At 38.1% G+C, this 18,883-nt stretch overlaps 1 protein-coding gene across 1 annotated transcript; it reads right to left on the bottom strand.

Moving 5' to 3' along the window:
- Positions 1-1,501: 1,501 nt before the first annotated feature.
- On the bottom strand, positions 1,502-18,723 carry snx3 (sorting nexin 3). Its single transcript, XM_039692173.2, has 4 exons — positions 18,498-18,723; positions 5,385-5,480; positions 4,121-4,245; positions 1,502-2,321 (listed from the first exon to the last, which is right to left on the bottom strand). The coding sequence occupies exons 1-4, from the start codon at positions 18,657-18,659 to the stop codon at positions 2,216-2,218; spliced, it is 489 nt and encodes a 162-aa protein (XP_039548107.1). The 5' UTR covers positions 18,660-18,723; the 3' UTR covers positions 1,502-2,215.
- Between the last annotated feature and the right edge of the window lie 160 nt (positions 18,724-18,883).

The following is an 18,883-nucleotide window of genomic DNA, read 5'->3' as shown; positions in this document are numbered from 1 at the left end:
TACCCTGGACCTTGAGTGAAGTTGCTGTGCCTCGCACAGCTCGGGGTTTCAAGCACTCTTTCACAAATCAAGGGCTTTGCCCAAATTGCATTTTTTATCTTCATTTTTTTTTGATAGAGAGGATACAATAGAAAGAAACATGATTGCGGTGACAACTTTCAATCCAATTTATCCTCTTTATCCTAGTTCCTGCTCTGACGTGCAGTGAACTCCAAGGTTGCACGAGCCACGCGGCTGTGCTCTCCTCTTTACCTTATACAGCATTGTTGCACATAAAATTGACTCTCGACAACATTTGCATTCCATCAAAATTAATTTGGGCAAAATCCATCATGCTAGAAACAGAACAACAATTAATACCTACAGGATGAGACAATGCTAGACTCAAGCAAAAGGTTGAATGTAGGCCTGTAATTTGTACAGCAATTACAAACAATACAAAACACACCTGTTTCCCAATATTGTACACTCAATTTTAGATCCCAAATGTGTTATGTAGTTACACACGCATATAAAGTTCTAAAAAGTAGACATTAAGTGCAGTGTTTAACCCTCGTGTTCAGGTCATTTTTGTTCTGCTTTCATAAACAAATGCTAGAAGTACCCACACAAAACTAACAACCCTTATTTAAAAAAAAAAAAAAAAAAAAAACAGTGTGCCATGGCTTATATATAGTCACATAATAATATATATAAAAATATAATTATTAATTGGCCAATAATTCACAAGCCAAACCCAATTTGTCTTAAATGGGGGAAAAAGTTCATTTAAAGGAAGTTCACTTTTAAAAAAAACTTTTGCTGATAATTTACTCACCCCCATGTCATCCAAGATGTCCATGTTTTTCTTTCTTCAGTCGAAAAGAAATTAAGGTTTTTGATGAAAATATTCCAGGATTTTCTCCATATAATGGACTTCATTGGGAACCAAACGGGTCAAGGTCCAAATGAGAGTTTCAGAGCAGCTTCAAAGGGCTTTAAATGACACCAGACGATGAATAAGGGTCTTTAAGCTGCACTGAAACTCTCATTTGGACCTTGAACCGTTTGGTTCCCAATGAAGTCCATTATATGGAAAAAATCCTGGAATGTTTTCATCAATAAACCTTGATTTCTTTTTGACTGAAGAAAGAAAGACATGGACATCTTGGACGACATGGGGGGTGAGTAAAGTATCAGCAAAAGCTTTTTTTTTTTTAAAGTGAACTACTCCTTTAGCTCTTATATTAGGGTAATTCGAGGTTAGTGTCAGGACAAAATGAGTAGAGTCATTTTTACAATTCTTGCACACAGAATACTGATTTTTTTTTTCATCTAGTCTTAGTTATTTCTTTATCCACTGATGATCAGAAGAAAAACAATTATATCCGATAAATGTTGCAAAGAGTCGCAGGTGACTCACTTCATACAAAATCCAGATGGTCTAGAATCATCTCTTAAAAGATATTTTAGCGGAGAAAAAAAGAGGTGCTTTCGTTTTTCAAACCACATCAAATGTGCGTGTGTTTGATCCGTTTTATTGGAAAATTCTCATAAACAAAACAATGGCACAGCAGTATACAAATCTGGAAACATGCAATGTAGGCATTACTCTCTGTGTTTCTGTGCAACACCATTACACAGTAAAAACAGACTTGTCTGTAGCTAAGTGGGACACACAGCACACGACCAAGGAGGTTCCCAATTAAGTGCATCCTGCACGGTAAGCTTCTGTACATGTTCTTCAGCATTAAAAGCAACATAAGTAGGTAGTACAGTAACAGGGATGCCAATGTGTGTGATATAGTGCCAATGTGTGTGATATAGTGCTTGCATAATTGTGATATTTGGTTTGTTTCGTTTGATCTTGTACTACAACTATCAAAGCTAGTGGTGCTCTCAGACAAAACTACCATAAATAATTCTTAACCACAATTAATTACACACAAGAATGTGTTTGATTGGACTTAAAGTGGTAATATTACCATCATGGATTTATAAATCAGAGAGACCAAAACTATCTATAAAGGACAAATTAAAACCGTACTGTTGGAAAAGTGAAGTGAACGAATTCTAGTACTTTTTCAATCATTAGTCGTCTCGTGTTCAGCACAGGGAACTGTTTTGGATGCCCTATGGATCATGCAAAGATTCTTTTCCAGTTAAGAATGATTCAAACCTTTCTTATTGCTTGTGGGTCATGATTTTTTTTGTGCGTGTATGAGTCCAGACCGGTTCAGGCTTGTCTAATTTTGGAAGGGGTGTAGCTTTTATCCACGGACTCATCCTGTAGGAACATGTGCAGGCAGCGCTCATTTTGGGCCAGTGGATGACCAGCCACTCTGGAAAATCAGACCACAAAAGGCATATTAGCCATCATAAAAATATTATGCAAGGATGCACATGGTGAAGCAGAAGAGAGAGAGAGACAGGGAGGGAGGAGGCGGAAACAACTTTGACCCCAATCAAGATGTAACTAAGATATTATTAGGAGTCTGTGACGTTTCGCTGCATCCCTTTTCAGATCATAAATCATCCATCTCCAAAGCGGAAATATAAAAATTTAATTACGCAAATCTTTAAAAAAGTAGAATAAGCCATCATGCTAATTAAACTAATTATTTCACCATTATATCTATTCCAGCTTCCAATGGAATAAAATAGGACCCCTGACACCTCTAAAATTACATGACGCTCATGATGTTATAAGTCAAGATGACAGAGAATCATTTTCAGGTTTGGGAGAGGCAATATAAAGAGATGCTGTACAAATCCACACACACAAACACACAAACACACACACACACACACACACACACACACACACACACACACACACACACACACACACACACACACACACACACACACACACACACACACACACACACACACACACACACACACACACACACACACACACACACACACACACAGTAGAGAAGTATGATGGGCATGCTTCCCCCTTCCCCAGGTGCTATTAGTACTGAACAATGATATTTAATTCAGGAATTTCTGGTTGAAGGAAAAAAAAACCCTTCTTAATTACCTCCATATCCTTTCTTTCTTCAAACCTAATTTACAGCTGTTCGGCTCGTATTAAAATTCAAACAGGTAGAGCCGGCACATTTGCACATGAAACAAAGATAATGGCAAAGTCTGCAATCACAGCAAATAATTACAATCGAACTGTAACTTTTATTGTCTCAGTCGTCGGGGGAACGGCACCTCGGATCAAAAATAAGCAGGAGTGCACACAACATCTTGTAGGGAAAAGGTATGCATGCCTGTAATTTCACTTGCAATTATCATAAATTACACATCAAAAATAAAACAAATGTAAAAAGTAAAGCTGGTGCACTTGTGGCCTCTCATCAGTTTTGATCATTCTGTAGGTAATTATGAGAGAAGGAAAAAAAAGTGTGAGGGAAGACATCAGATGACACAAAGGCTGGCAAGTGTATGTTTTTCTCTTTCACTGAAGTACCTTAACCTAAAAACTCGAAATTAGCGGAAAGAGGAAAAACACTTGTGTTATGTTATCATGATAACCGCTTCACTCTTCTTTATAAAAACAGTTCAGATGTGCTGAGGCCAAAAGAAGTTAAGAGGAAATCGTATCATTATCAACAGGAACTCAAATGCACTTCAGAACAAAATCGCAAGGATAAATAGTTTTATTCCCACAATGCATCATGGATACATAGTGTCCTTCATTCATAATGGAACCATAAATATGTGCAAAATTTGACTCCATTTAAAGATTATATTTTTGTATACATTTTGAATGAAAGACTAATAAGAAGATACAAAACAAATTTGTATTTTTGACATGTCATTTTGCTCATAATTCAGCTTTATAGGTTGTGAATATTAGTGGATAAGTAATTTAGCATTGAGAACTGAATGTTGGGCATAAAGATGTTGTGATACGGCAATCAAACAGTATAATATGGTGCTAGCAACTTCAAAGTCACGAGTTTTTGATAGAAGAATCTGCCAAAGTTAATTTGTCCTGTTTTGGAAAGTATAGTGATTTAGATGAATTGTCTTGTCCTACTCTCATGGTTCAACTGAACGTGAAGGTAAACCCAAAGATTAATGTTTCTGGTAAAGTTGTCAGGAGGATCTTGTGACTCACTTGTTTAGGAAATGTTCTAGGCCCTGCCGCCGTTCCTCGATGAAAGAGTCGTCAAATATACCATCATCCCCACGGAATGGGAGCTGCCTGAACAGAGCCTTTCCAGGAAGAGGAGGAACCACTACCTGTTTGAAGTACAAGAACCTCATTCACGTAACATACATCTCCAAATGCAATCATAGGTCTCTTACAATCACTTCAAATGTCATTACCTGAACTACAGCATCATTTCCAATATAATGATTGAACCCCCCCCCAAAAAAAAACATTATTACTTGATACTTAAATGTATCTATATGAACTGGACCCTTACAACAAGTCTGATATTATGCAGTAGGCAGTGGTGGAATGTAACGAAGTACAAATACTTTGTTACTTTACTTAAGTACATTTTTTACGTATCTTTACTTTACTTAAGTACAATAAATAGAGCCTACTTTTTACTTTTACTTCGTTACATTTTGCAGCAATTATTATACTTTCTACTCCACTACATTTCTACAACTTCTGTTACATTTTCGTTACATTTTCTGATCAGTTTTTCCTCTGCCAAAACGTAATCTGACCGTCCGTTCGTTGCACGTTTGTCTCACCAGTGACGTTTGGTTGCGATAGATACAGTATATCAACCCGGTCACACTAAATGCGTCTCACACGCAGTGTGTTTATCGTGCAACTCGTACGCGAAAATTTGTTTTTACGTGCATAGGAAACACACCGTTTGTAATATATGTTTGGTTTGGTTAGGATATGGCAAGCCAAGAGGTTCAGAATTACACCATAAATTAATCTCGTTTACTGCCAAACATAGTTATTAACATAGTAAGGATAAGCATGATGTGTATATTGCCTAATTGCAAGCTTGTTTCAGAAATGGTGACATTTTTTTCCCATCATTATTGAACATCATTATAGGAGTAGGCTATTAGGTTGAATGAGTTAGAATTAAATGTTTTATTAATCATTAGAAAATAGACATTAAGATAATAAATTGTTATGCAAGTACTTTTACTTTTAATACTTAAAGTACATTTAAAATAAAGTACTTTTTACTTTTTACTTAAGTATGGTTGTCATTGTGTTACTTCTACTTTTACTAAAGTAAATATTTATCTGGGTATTTGTACTTTTACTTAAGTACTGAGATTCAGTACTTCCTCCACCACTGGCAGTAGGATGGAAGGATGATAAAATGCCTCAGTCTGAGCATTCGTGCGATGTTCCAACCAAACCAACACTACCATTTCACTCATCCATCCCTCACCTTGCTTTCCCTCTCCAGCTCTCCTCTCAGCCACTCAAAGTCGCTGTATCTCCTCCGGACACGTGACTCCTTCAGCTTGAATATGGGGAGGTTTGTCTGTGGAGAACAAGAACGGACAAACAACATCAGAAACATCACATCAATCTCAGATTAAGAGATGCAGTTTAAAAAAAAAGACCTTTTATAAAAGTAGTTTGAAAACCTTCGAAACTTGAAAACAGTTTGAAAGACTGACAGTGCAGCTGAACAGCATCAATACTTCAATGAAACCCAGTTCACTATTAGAGTAAAGCATTAAATAAATAGGTAAAGTCCACAAAAAAAGAGACACTAAAACAGGGTCACTGGAGAGGCAGATGTTTACGAAATAAAAGAACAGCCCGATAACAGCATTCAAGGAGAAGCTGAAGAGGCAAAAGGCAGTGCAAGTAACAAACACACAGATGGGAATAAAAAGTACAGATCAATACACTGGCTGATTTGCTCGACGCAGACTCAAAACAGATGAATACATGGTGGAGGAGACAGTAAGTTAAACGAATAAATGAATGTGTGCTTTAGGGACAAAGTCTAGCATGGGCCCTAATTGGACAGGGAGAGTTATAATGTTCATCGATCCTCAGTTACCCCACCAAGACCATTCCTCTTTCCATCGCTCACTCTCCCTCCATCTCTTCAGCTTCTTCCAAGTCATGTTTTTAGCCTTGAGAGGGTCCCTTCAGAAAACGTAGCTCTCTCCACACAATGGGGAACATTGATGAAATATCCACTACTTCAGCTTTCACCCCCATCTCTACTTTTTCAATCTTTATCCATCTCTGCTTGTTTCCCCTTCTCGATCAATCTGACCCATATCTGTTTTTCTTCTCATTAAACAATGTTTCACTGAAGGTGTGCTAATTAACTTTTTGTGATGGTGTAAGAAGTCGTCATTAAATTGTTAAGGAAGCTAAAGTGTCCATTGATAAAGAAGATGGTAACAAAATTTGTTTTTATTTAGCTGATCATGTGACCCGACCCATGTAGAATAAAATCACTTTTTTAGATGGGTGACATGACAGGTCTCATGAGAGTGAATAATTAAAAAAAAAAATTAAGCTAATAAGTTATTCAATTATATATATATATATATATATATATATCTTTTGTTGTTTGATTCATATTAAGAGCCTATATAGCAGTAGGTGTTGTATCTCATACACACGCGGTTTCTTTTCTTGCTGTTTGGGTTTAGAGACATAACCGACTGTGTATGTGAACTGTGTATTTGTGACAGTTTTAAGAGCAATGAGACGTGAAAGAGAACTTAGTTTAATACTCACGGGACGCACAGTCTGACATCCAGCTTTCTGTGCATGTGCTTACGATGCGTGCGCTCAGAAAACCGTATATCAGAAGTTGAGACTGATATGGCTTTAAAACACATGCAGATAATAAACTTTCATGATGATGAACTGCAATGTTACGTGAGCGTGACCACCACGATAGAGATGATAATCAATTCAAATCCAAACAGATGTTTTAGGTTTTGCAGACTATTGGAGGCAAGAGCTGTACAGGCTCCGCCCTCTTCTGGAAAGCAGGGTGGGGAACACCAGCTAATCGCATTAAAGACACATGCACGGAAAAAGCATTTCCTTCCTCAAAACAAATGAAAAAACAATGACATGAATTGTAATACTGAGAAAACTTGAGGTGAACTATGAGGTATAACTATACTGCAAACTATGTGCAGTAACCTAATAAATAATTTCTCTAACCTTACAATTTGAATTTTTATAACCCTTGGACATTCCTTCAACCCACGCGGTCATTTGAGACGGGGATTAACTCAACAGCTATGAGATCAGGGTAACTGCAATGGTGAGGAAGCATTTAGTAGCAACCTTGCTGAGGTGCTTGCTAATACTGTGTGAATGGCTGGACCACTGGGTTTAGGTTCCACTAAGTAAGCAAGTCTAAAGAAGTTAATCCCCATGTCAATTGATCACGGTAACAGGTAATTTAATACACACACTCATGACAATAATGTCATAGTTTCGGGACTATTATGTGGTGTGCGGTCACACTGGAGGAAGAGTTAGTTAGTTATTGAACACGATTAGTTCTTAGGCCAAGGGCCAGTTTATCTTGAAAACTTCTAAAAATGCACACACAGAAATGATAAGGACCTATGTAGGTGTCAATAAGTCAGGCTTTGTTTCTTATTTCACTCTACGGCTTAAGTTTTGTGTTAACAAGATGAAAGAAGAAGATTGAAAACAATTATTTCAAATAAGTTCATCATCTATTCCCATTTACTGCAAAAGAAGAAATTTGACAGCCTTCTCATAGAAAAGCTATTTTGCAGTCATTCAGGGAAGGGCACAATACATCAATGAAAACAAAGTCAATGGTCAATAGTAGATAACTTATGGAATATTATATTTTAAATATCCATGTAGCATGTGGCAAAGGACAAGCTTGGCAAATCTACAGCTGGCTTTAAAAAGTGGCCAATATTCCATCCTCACTGATATATTACGGATGGCTGAATGTCTAAATGTTACTGAAACTGATATAATACACTACTGAGGACAAGCTATTTGTGTGCCAACTTAATTTCAATGTATTTTTGGCAGTCAGACAGGTATGTTCTATGCAATTGTTTGGCATAATCACAAAACTGACTCCTCCACCGTGAATAAATCGCCATCCTAATGCATGAGTTTTATAACCGAGGTGTCATGCTAATTTATTTTCATGGTTGTTGTCCACATGAGAAAAAATTACCATCCGAATAGGGCTTAAATGGAATTAATTAATTTACATCATGCTTAAACGTTGGTTATAATGAAAAGCTTCGCAAGCGTGGAAAAACGATATGAATATTTCGAATGAACGATAATTCGGGGTGGCAACTGATTGAATTATGGGTTTATTATTATTCTTAATGAAAAACATAACTAACCATTTGCAGGTTCCCTATTAGAATTGGGTTTAAATCTAAAATATTGCTAAATGAGCGCTTTATATTACGCTTTTGAAACCAAATCTTCCGCCATCGTCTTGTCAGTCAGCTCAGCTGGGTTCACTCTCGTCACTTGATAAATTAAATCTGACTCCTGTTGCTAGGACACTTGTTTAAACTTTAGCTCATATTTAATTAATCACACATGTTCAGTTTTTAATTGCAGTGTGTATATATATATATATAACAACGGCGAGGGGCATTGACTGATTAGATTAAGGGCTACCACCTGGGCTGTTGGGGGAAGTTATGAGGGAAGTTATATGTTGTTTTGTATAGATAAGTTAATGTTATCCCACTTTTAGGTAGAGGTATTTTTTTTCTTTTGACTTGGTCCCTCATCAAGAAGGTAATACTTTTGTTTGGATTTATTCGTAATGTGTTTCTTTACTTCATATTACTATTTTCTTTTCTAACTCCAGCTAAAGTTTAAAATAAAAGGCAGACACGGCATTTCAAATTGAAACTTGTTTGGTTGTTTCTAAATATGAGTCTGGAGTTTTCTTTGTTTTTGTCGCTGCTCCCTCTTTACCCCTAGATTAAGGGGAAGACGTAACAAGTATGAGCAATAGTAAAAGTGACGCTTGCAAGCACCACTAATTACACTTCAACAAAAATGCTGTGACGAGAGCAGTGTTGTATTTGTGTGCATATGCAAAGAGAAAGGAGGGGTACATCACACTGTGTACAGCTGCAGATGTAAACTCCAAAGAGTTTGACTGTCCTCCCCTCACTGCTAATGATCTCAATCAAACCTGAGACAAGCAAACAAAACAGCCCAACAAAGGGCCTGATTACCGTGGCAACCAAAGTTAACCACACAGACGCAAGCCCTTACACATCAAACACTCAATGAGCAGATGAAAACAGCCCAATTCATTAAGACAGCAGCCTTGCACTGCGGCTAAGATGGGGCTTTTCAAGAGGTCCATCAATACCTGTGAACATACTGGAGAGGGGAACGGTATGACATGATTAAACTGGCAGGTAATGAGACTCAGTGTTAGACGAGACGATCAAATGCTTAGAGACTCTCTGATGGTCAGCTATGTTCTCTTGGGTGGTTTTTATGTTAATTCTGTAAGCCCCGGGGGATATTTAATGATGTCTGTTTTTTAATTCTTATCTAGTTGGCCACTAACAGGACTCATTACCAACCAAGACTTCTCGTCATAAATCATAACACTGCAGTAAAACAAGATCGCTGCGATGATGCATAAAGCAATAAAAGTCCCGTCTTCCATGTTAATCAGAGTTTGACAGTTGCGCTGCTGGCGCATGTGGGAAATCAACATTTTGTTGATCGCTTGGTTTCTATTTGTTTGCACCCAGTAGCCCTGCCCAAAGTGTAAGCTCACTAGTGCAAGATCCTGCTCTGCATTGCTGTATTATAAATTAAATATGTTCTGATCGCAAAGGAGTATGTTGTGTCATGCAACACTAACACATTCAGTGTGACACGCTTGTTGCTGGAAACTTAATGCAGTATATTGTTAGGTCACAGTAAGCACTGCAATATAATGATAAGAAGGTGGCGGGAAGCAAATGATGAGGAAAGAGTGGCCTTGGATGAGATCAGCAGAGAGAGGTGGAAAAGGCTAATCCAGCTTCGGAGTGCTGAGACCATACGACAGAAGCAGAGGGAGAAGTGAAGTGAGAGCAGTGGTGACAAAAGCACGGGCGGGATCAGCCCCAGGACCATCAGGAAGTTCAGGAACCACCTACAAAATCTATAAATGCTTCCCACAGCTGCTGAAAAGGCACTCAAAGCTCCAACGGACACTGTGGAAGAAGAAGAAGCTGGAACCCGGGCTCTGGACTCTCCCTGAAGAATTTGGCATAAACAGAATGAGAACATGGATCCACCATGCCTCGTTACCACTGTGCAGGCTGGTGGTGGTGGTGTAATGGTGTGGGGGATGCTTTCTTGGCACACTTTATGTCCCTTAGCGCCAACTGGGCATTGTTTAAATGCCACGGCCTACCTGAGTATTGTTTCTGACCATGTCCATCCCTTTATGGCCACCAAGTACCCATCCTCTGATGGCTACTTCCAGCAGGATAATGCACCATGTCACAAAGCTTGAATCATTTCAAATTGGTTTCTTGAACATGACAATGAGTTCACAGTACTAAAATGGCCCCCACAGTCACCAGATCTCAACCCAAGCATCTTTGGGATGTGGAATGGGAGCTTTGTGCCCTAGAATCTCCATCAACTGCAAGATGCTATCCAATCAATATGGGCCACCATTTCTTAAGAATGCTTTCAGCACCATGTTGACTCAATGGCACGTAGAATTAAGGCAGTTCTGAAGGCGAAAGGGGGTCAAACACAGTATTAGTATGGTGTTCCTAATAATCATTTAGGCGAGTGTATATATTAATTCAAAATCCCCAACTTGCATTAAAGCTGCATTTATATAGTCTAGAATGCTTTGACGCACTACCACAGCACATGATCCCTAAGAACATCTGCCAAATTCTCAAAGTTGTTAAAACGTATAATTTGTATTAAATAAAATTACTTTTAACATTCAAAAACAGACATGTTGAAAGTCCAAAGCTTGAATGTATTGCAGACTTACTACAGGTAACTTTTTTCCAATACCCCCCTTCATGTATTAACAGTAACATTAACATGTTTCAAAGGTTGTAGTTTCTATTAACCAGACTGACTTAAGCCCGGAACACACCAAGCCGACGCGGACGAACTAGCGCTGATGAAAGCCGACTGTGTTGTCGCCTCTTGTCGGGGTAAAAAGCTACACTTGAACACAGAGAGAACTACAGGTGACTGTGAGCTAGAATATGCGTTCTGCGCCTGCGTGTATTGAGCCAACTGTCTATTTCTGCAGATATATTAGTCTATATTCGTCATTCAAAAAGGAAAATAGATGCAGCCGGCTGCAGATACACACTGTAAACAAAGCAGCGCATGCTTACCGTTTTGAATATCAATCCTGCTAAACGCTTTCTTTATCCTACTCCGCTCATGTTAATATTGAAATATTCGCCAAGGAACACTCAGGTAAGATGTCGTAACATAAGAACAGCCTTCTATTTTTGCCGTTTTGACTTCTTTGCTTGCCGTTTTGCTTTTATTCTTTGCTTTCACTAAGCTGAACAGTAGGGATGCACCGATATGAAAATTTTGGCCGATACCGATAACCGATAATTCTTTATATTTGAAAGCCAAAAACCGATATATCGGCCGATAAACTTAAATCCAAATTTGTATCTAATTTTGAGAGCCTGATTACAAAAACAAAAGTCTCGCAATTAAATCCATGTCCATGTTATAGTGTTGTATAGCCGATATGACGGATTTGCGCTGGTCAGATTTGTTGGTCAGAATTGTGTCTACCCGAGCCATGTTGACCCACAGATTCTGTCTTCAAGATTTAGCAGCTATGGTCAAGGTATCAATTCATCATCTACTCTAAATGCTCAAAACACACTAGGTTAAAAAACAACCTAAAAATGTCAAAATGAAAACAAAACAACCTGTAAATAATGGGACAGACTGCCCGAGTAAGAAAAAGTCGGAGAGAGAGAGTGAGCGAGACAGAGGGAGATATACAGACTAGGTGCATTTTATGCACAACACCCAAAAATAGCCAATTGTGTGAAAGGTGCACTAAAAGCGCTCTTTCTTTTAGTCACTCTTCCGCACTGTTAAAAGCTTCCACATGGCTTATGCCGATATGAGGAGATGGCAGAATCCCGGTCTCTCTCCTGTTTTTTAGATGCATGTGGGTGCTGGGGACAATGGTGTAGCCTCATTAAGAGGAGAGAGAGGGCAGTGAAAAAACAGCCGAGAGAGGTCACCTCAACCAGCGTAAGGGCTCTGTGCTGGCTATGCATTAGCTTTTAGCGAGTCGGATCAAGTCAAGTTTAAGAGCGAGCATTTCATCTCTCCGCTCTGCTCTCTCTTTTTCAAAATAAAAGTAGCAAAAATGCAAGCACAATGCCATCTCATCGCATCATAGCTCCAAAGAGAAGAGGACAGAGGGACAATGAGAGCACTCGCGCCCCACCACCATCATCCCCCTCCGTGTTCTACACACAAGTCGCTCTCTCTCACACACACACACATGCACGCAAACAAACCCACCCACCACCCCAACACCCTCACTCTGGCAAAAAGCTGCCCTCTGTCTTTGTTCCAATAGCATCAACTCCCACTTTTGATACTGTCATCTCAAGTAGGATATGGTAGCCTTGATACAATATGCTGCCCATTACCATTAAAATAGTTGTCGGGGAGGATGCTGTAGACTTTGGATTACACTTGACTGGGACTGACAACCAGGCAAGCAAGCCATTTTTAGTAATGGCAGAAAGGGAGAGCGAGAGAGGGGGCTTTTTGGAAATTGGAAAAAAAAAAAGAATTAAAGGGGGATGAGGAGGAGGAGGATGTGAAGAAGGGAGTGAAAGATGGAAAGGGAAAAAGAGTGTTGTATAGAAAAACGCAGAAGGGGGGTTGAGGATTCTCCTGTCTGTAAACAACATTGAATCCCAAAGTCCTCCCTCGGATGCTTTTCGTGCACAGTCAGTGGTCTCATCATGTCACTCAACTTTGGCACTGTAAACACAATATGGATTTTATAAGAAATTATATGAACAGAAGCCAACAAACAGAGCTTATATCAGAATATACTGCAAGTTTTTATCTGTGTTCCTGCTTATGTGCTGCGGTCATGTGAATATGAGCTCTAAATGCGTGTGACAAACCCAATAAAACTACTCCAAGAAAGCGTCAAAGTTACAAAGTTGCATAATCCATAAAGTGAAAGATTCAGATTTCAATATTCAGTTGATGAAGGTACTAAAATTACTTTATATATATAGAAACTGAGAGAGAAAGCAACTGTTCTCCATTTTAACTTTTTTTTTTTTCATTAGCAAAAGAAGATACTTGACACACTGGGAAATTAGGCCGAAAACAGACCTTAAAGATAGTTAAAAAATTCGGTCATTTATGCACCCTAATGTTGTTCCAATCCTGTTTGACTTTCTTCAGCAAAACACAAACACAAAAGGAAAGATTCTGAATTATTGTACTGCTCTCACTTTCTCATACAAGTACAATGAATGGGGACTGAGGCTTTCAGGCTTCAAAGAGAATGCAAAAGCTCCATGAAAGTAGCATAAAAATGGTCCACACAACTCGTGTTGTACATTTTCATGACTTCTGAAGTATATTATACACTGTAATAAAAATCCAACTTTTATTTTGTTAGACACTATTTTAAAGGTAGAAAAAAGGGCACACACACACAATTAAAAGTGCAAGTAAAGTCAACTTAATACATTTTGTATGCGCAGAACTTTAAATTGTGAAAACTTATGTCAAGTTTGGTGGTGATCACTCGGTTTGATCACTGATTCTCTGCTCACTGAGTATAGCAAAACCATCTGATGCAGACCCATTCCACCTTGTAATCACTTTATAGCCTATTTTGTGTTTTTGAGGATGTTATATTTTTAGTCACCACTCACCATTAGCATGAAAAGTGTAAAAATTTTGTTTAGGTTTGTTCAATTAAATATTAATAACTCCAAATGAGTTTTAAGTTTAGTGGACTTTGGGGACATACAACTGTGAGACCTTGTTTCTTAAAAGTTAGAATAGTACTTTATTCAAGTTTAGAAAACTTAAAAAAGCAACCAGTTGCAAAGCATTTTTAAGTGAACCCAGTGTTACTTTTTTGGGAGCAACATAGACAATTTAGGTTAACTTCTGCAACTGGATGCTTGAGTCAGTAGCCACATTTACAGATTTGCGCAAAACTTTTTTGATATTTTCTAAATGTCGATTAAAAGCTATTGCGAAATGACGGTTTCCATTAACTGATGTCATGCGACTGAAATGTAATTTTTTTTTTCTCTAGCGATAAGTCATTCAAAAAATCATGGCAATGGATGTTGGTAGGTTTACATTTATTCCAGCCAGACGTAGGTATGTTTTTCAACCGTTAATGACAAGGAAAGCATTTTTTTAATGGTTTAGAATCCAGTAATCCTGTAATTCTTTTGTATTTTATGAGTTTAATAATAAAATAAAAAATAAAAAATCGGTCTCGTCTTCTGTCTAAACATACTGCGCCATCTACATTAGTTGACCTGTAAATGTGCAAAATGCGTTTCCATTGCAGTTTTGAGAAATATTCCTTTTTTGAACTGCCTGAAAAACCACCTCATGCAAGGTTGTTGTTTTTTTTGCGATGTATGAGAGTTTTTGAGAAATTGACGCATTTCCATTGGGTGTACTTTCAATTTGCAATTTCAATTTGCGCAATTTTAAAGGTAATGGAAACGTGGCTAGTGAGATCACACACACAAAAAAAAATCATTCAGCTTTGGTATTGTGGACAAAATCATCTGACAAAGATGCCCACAAATCAGATATTGTCATTGCTCACATGAATGTGCCAAAGACAGCTGTGGCAGATGTCAAGATTTTTATTGAACATTGGCTTCAATATTGGTCTGTTCCTCACACAAAGCTATCAAATGACTCCATAAAACTTGTAATATAGTGCACAAGTATGAATAACTTTTATGATGGTTTTTTTTTGGCAACATGAAATTTTAGTCCTAATTCATTATGCTGAAAAATGTATCTTTTGCATTCAATGGGAGAAAGAAAGTCATACAAGCTTGTAATGGACTGAGGGTAAATTCATTTGACCTTTTACGTTACAGATGAAAAAACAAACAAACAGAACTTTAAGAATCGTGCACTAACTGAACTGAAAAAGAGATATGCCCATCCTAAGACGAGACCAGGAGGAGATGATGGGGGATGGGCACGTTTTGTGCCATCCAGTGGGGGTTTGGCAGGGGGTTAAGACGAGGTCTGCACCCCCATAGTTATTCACACGTTCCACTCTAAAAGAAGGGATTAAGAACCTTTCGCTCCTTCTCCAAGACACACACACACACACACACACACAAATATGGCTTGGCTTCTTTCTCTCACTTACCATGCCAGGATCATCTATGGGATGTGGGATATGACGATGGAAAGGATAATGGTTGGCCACTGAGCAAAAGAGAGAAAGCGTGCATGGATGGTGCGAAAGAGCCTAAAAGAAAGATAGTGCCCTTGGCACACAAAAGCATGTAATCAACACAGGCAGTGTTACTATGACAAATACAAACAGAATCCCTTTATCTCCTCTCATTGTTGCGATTGGACTACTTCAGAAGCAAATCAAAAGTTGACAGCTCCGCTCTTTCTCTCGGTCTAGAGGGCTAGAGCAAGAGAGCGATAGCGTGAGAGGGATGTGTGGGGTGTTCCCTTATGCAAAACAGGGTCACCGCCGACTCAGAGACACACAATAATACTGATTACACGCATATGCTAATTATTATACGCTAATCAAGTACAGTAGCTTTAGATTTGGGCTAATGGCAGGCGGCGGCTCGCTCTGTAGGTAGGAGAAAGCTAAAAATACTATAGGAAAGCTGGGAAGACAGTGGACTATTAGCAGATGCAACAGCACCTGTCACAACTTATCAGTTGTGGAAAATGACTGCTTAGGACAGTAAGGGGATGTGACAATGTCTTGTCTTCACCTCCGCCTCCTTTTGGCAAGAGCTTCATTTTCAAAAGTATAGCATTTCAAAGGAGAATCTAGGCTATTTAGGGAAGAAAAAGTGGGAAGCGTTTCAACAACAATATCAGAGTCTGATGAGCATTTAGTCTTTCGTCAAAATTTCTGAAGGTAAGAGAGGACTTCAAGAATCAAGAATAGAATTCTAGTCTAACACAAGTGTGAACTGAAGTTTTTCTCCACCACTTTCATGCAATGTCACAATGTTAAGCTGTAGGGACAGCACGTGCCTTGCTCAAGTGCACAATAGTCATGGTCAGTGCAGTGCACCTTTTGTTTACCACAACCCGAATCTTTAACCACTTGGATGACTTCTCACCAGCCCTAAGTAGGCCACACACTTAGACTAAGGACAAATGTTAAAAATGTAACATTCACATTCACTGACAGTAATTTTCTGTAACAAATGCAGTTAATAATGCATTTGAAGTCATTTAAAATAGAAAGCACAACAAATTTGAAGCATCAAGTGTTATGTTGAAATAGGAAATAGAAACATTAGAAGATGAGAAAATTACACCAAAGAGTCAAGAAGTCTGACAGTTGACATAGCATTAAATCTGACACTTAAAATAATTGAAGAATTTTCTTTAAACCAGCTTTAGATGCAAACTGGGGTTAATAATGTGTGTGTGTGTGTTTCTTTGTATAGATAACATTAGCCGCAACATGTAGTCTTTGTATTTGATGGAGGAAATATATTATGGAAGAGTAAAATGAATGAAGGTCAAAGTTAAATCAAATGTTCCCATTTTTTTTTTATATTTTCACAATACTGTATTATACTATTCCATTTTGCTTTTGGAGGAATATTTAAAATTTGGAGTTTAGTTGTCCATTCAGCATCTCTGAATATCTGAATGACATACCATAACAACAATTTTTTACCATAATGGTACAGTAATAACAGTACACACAAAGAAATGCAAAACAGATGACGTGTGTCTTTCTGTCACTATTCTAAACAACTACTTCTAACATTCCAAACAATTCAGCCAACAAATCACAATTTTAAGCAAGGCTTGATAATAATACCCATCAAATGCAGCTGTATTTACGCAGCCACTCCTACTAGAAACTTTGGCGGGTTGAATTTTATATATAATATATACAATTTTCAATCGTAGTCTGTTATAAAGGCATCTGAAATAATAAACTAAGTGCAATGTAGTGTTGATAAAAATATTGTTTTTCAATACTTAACTATACGGAAATATCTTAAATTATTCTAATACTCATTTTCCACAAAAACTATCTCGACAGACGCTCACTGACGGCCCACCGGCTTCGGCTTGGTGTGTCCCATTCCCAGCCTTTAAAGTGACAGCAGCTGCCAAATATAAAAATATTTATAGGGCAGTTTTCTTCCATGGTTTCAATGTCAAAATTGTGGAGAGTGAAGATTGTAAGCATTTTGTCAGTGCAAATATCTGAAAGCTGATTCATGTCTTATGAATGACGCGTGTATGTGTGGGAAATAAAATTTTACAATAAACTGGATTTACTTTTTAATTTTTTTCACGATTAATTTTATCATGACACAAATCCCTGAAGCATGCAAGAAATCAATTAACGTTACGTTTAAGTGGGGTGCATGCAAGGACAAGAATAAGGAACTGTTAACTAACTCACAAATTGAAAGGTTCCACTTAGTAAAGATGATGTGAACAGTACTTTAACATCAACCAGGTTCAATATTATCACTAAGCCCCATTATCTTGGCCTTGCACATGGGGTGTGGTCACACAAACTATCTCCACAAACGTATCTAAACAGTTTGAAACTCTACTCTCAAAACTCTGCTTATTCTCATGTCGTTTGTCGACATCCCTACTAAACTAAGTACTCCACTGCACAAGTTAGTTTATTGTTACAATGTCAAGCTTACAAAGGTTTTAAGGTAAATATGTATAATCTGTTATCATTTCACTTACTAGCCTTTTTCTTTGTTCCAAACCTATATGATTTTCATTCTTGCTAATGAACACAAAAGAAAAAGAGATTTTAGGCTAAACGTTAATTACTGACAGCTTCAGTCACCTGTCACGTCCAATGGATCTGATTTCTATACAATTAAGTTACAGAGAATTTAATTACAGCCAGGTACATGTTGTGTTCCACAGAAAAAAGGAAGTTAGAAGGGTTTGCTAAACATGAGGGTATGTAAATGATGACGGTTTTAATTTCTGAGGAAACCATTCCTAACCAGAGACTTGCAGTCCGATTTTTTCATAAATCAAAATAAAGACGAAAACAGTTAAGTTGTCATGGAAATGTTTATCAAGCCATCACGATAAACAAAGTATAAGTTACCTGGACCCACGAGTAAACAGAAGTCGTGATATTATTAACAGATATTAATAACAAAACCTCTCTGTGATTGTACCATTAGCACTTCTTTCAATCAAGTGTATTTTGAGCATTAGTAAGATCAGTGTGTAATTGTCTGGTCTGGTCAGGCCAGCATTGGCTGCTCACCTTCAGTCTGATCTCATATGTCGTGAACCTGTTCCGACCGACACCAACCGTCTCGGGGTTGGAAACATCAATCTCTAGAAAATTACTCGGCGGCCCATACGCATCGTTGAGGTTTTGTGGTTTAGTGTAAAGCCTTCTCGTATCTGCTATGGCCTCAGCCATCGCTTCCCGTCACAGGTTTGAGCAAACAAGCAGCTATCGATTGCACTTCCGATCAGCTGAGGAACAGCTGACATGTGACATACCAACATAGTCACGTGTCATTATCCATAGACTTTGATTGGATAAAGGCTGCCATGGCTCGTGAAGTTGAGACTGTTTTATGGCTATTTATAACCTTCAGTAGAGTAATGCCTAGCGTTTATTTAGTCATGTGCCAATTTTAT

This window comes from Pimephales promelas, chromosome 13 (genome assembly GCF_988280905.1).
Source record: "Pimephales promelas chromosome 13, fPimPro1.hap1.1, whole genome shotgun sequence".
Lineage (NCBI taxonomy): Eukaryota > Metazoa > Chordata > Actinopteri > Cypriniformes > Leuciscidae > Pimephales > Pimephales promelas.
The sequence above is the reverse complement of the archived record's forward strand: the minus strand, read 5'-3'. Positions and strand labels throughout refer to the sequence as shown.

Bases quoted from the DNA above. Each gene is read 5' to 3' on its own strand.
- snx3 (XM_039692173.2), bottom strand. From the start codon at position 18,659: ATGGCTGAGGCCATAGCAGATACGAGAAGGCTTTACACTAAACCACAA. The intron at 5,481-18,497 runs GTGAGCAGCCAA...TGTTCTCCACAG, and splicing joins CATATGAGATCAGACTGAAG to ACAAACCTCCCCATATTCAA. The intron at 4,246-5,384 runs GTGAGGGATGGA...TACTTCAAACAG, and splicing joins AGCTGGAGAGGGAAAGCAAG to GTAGTGGTTCCTCCTCTTCC.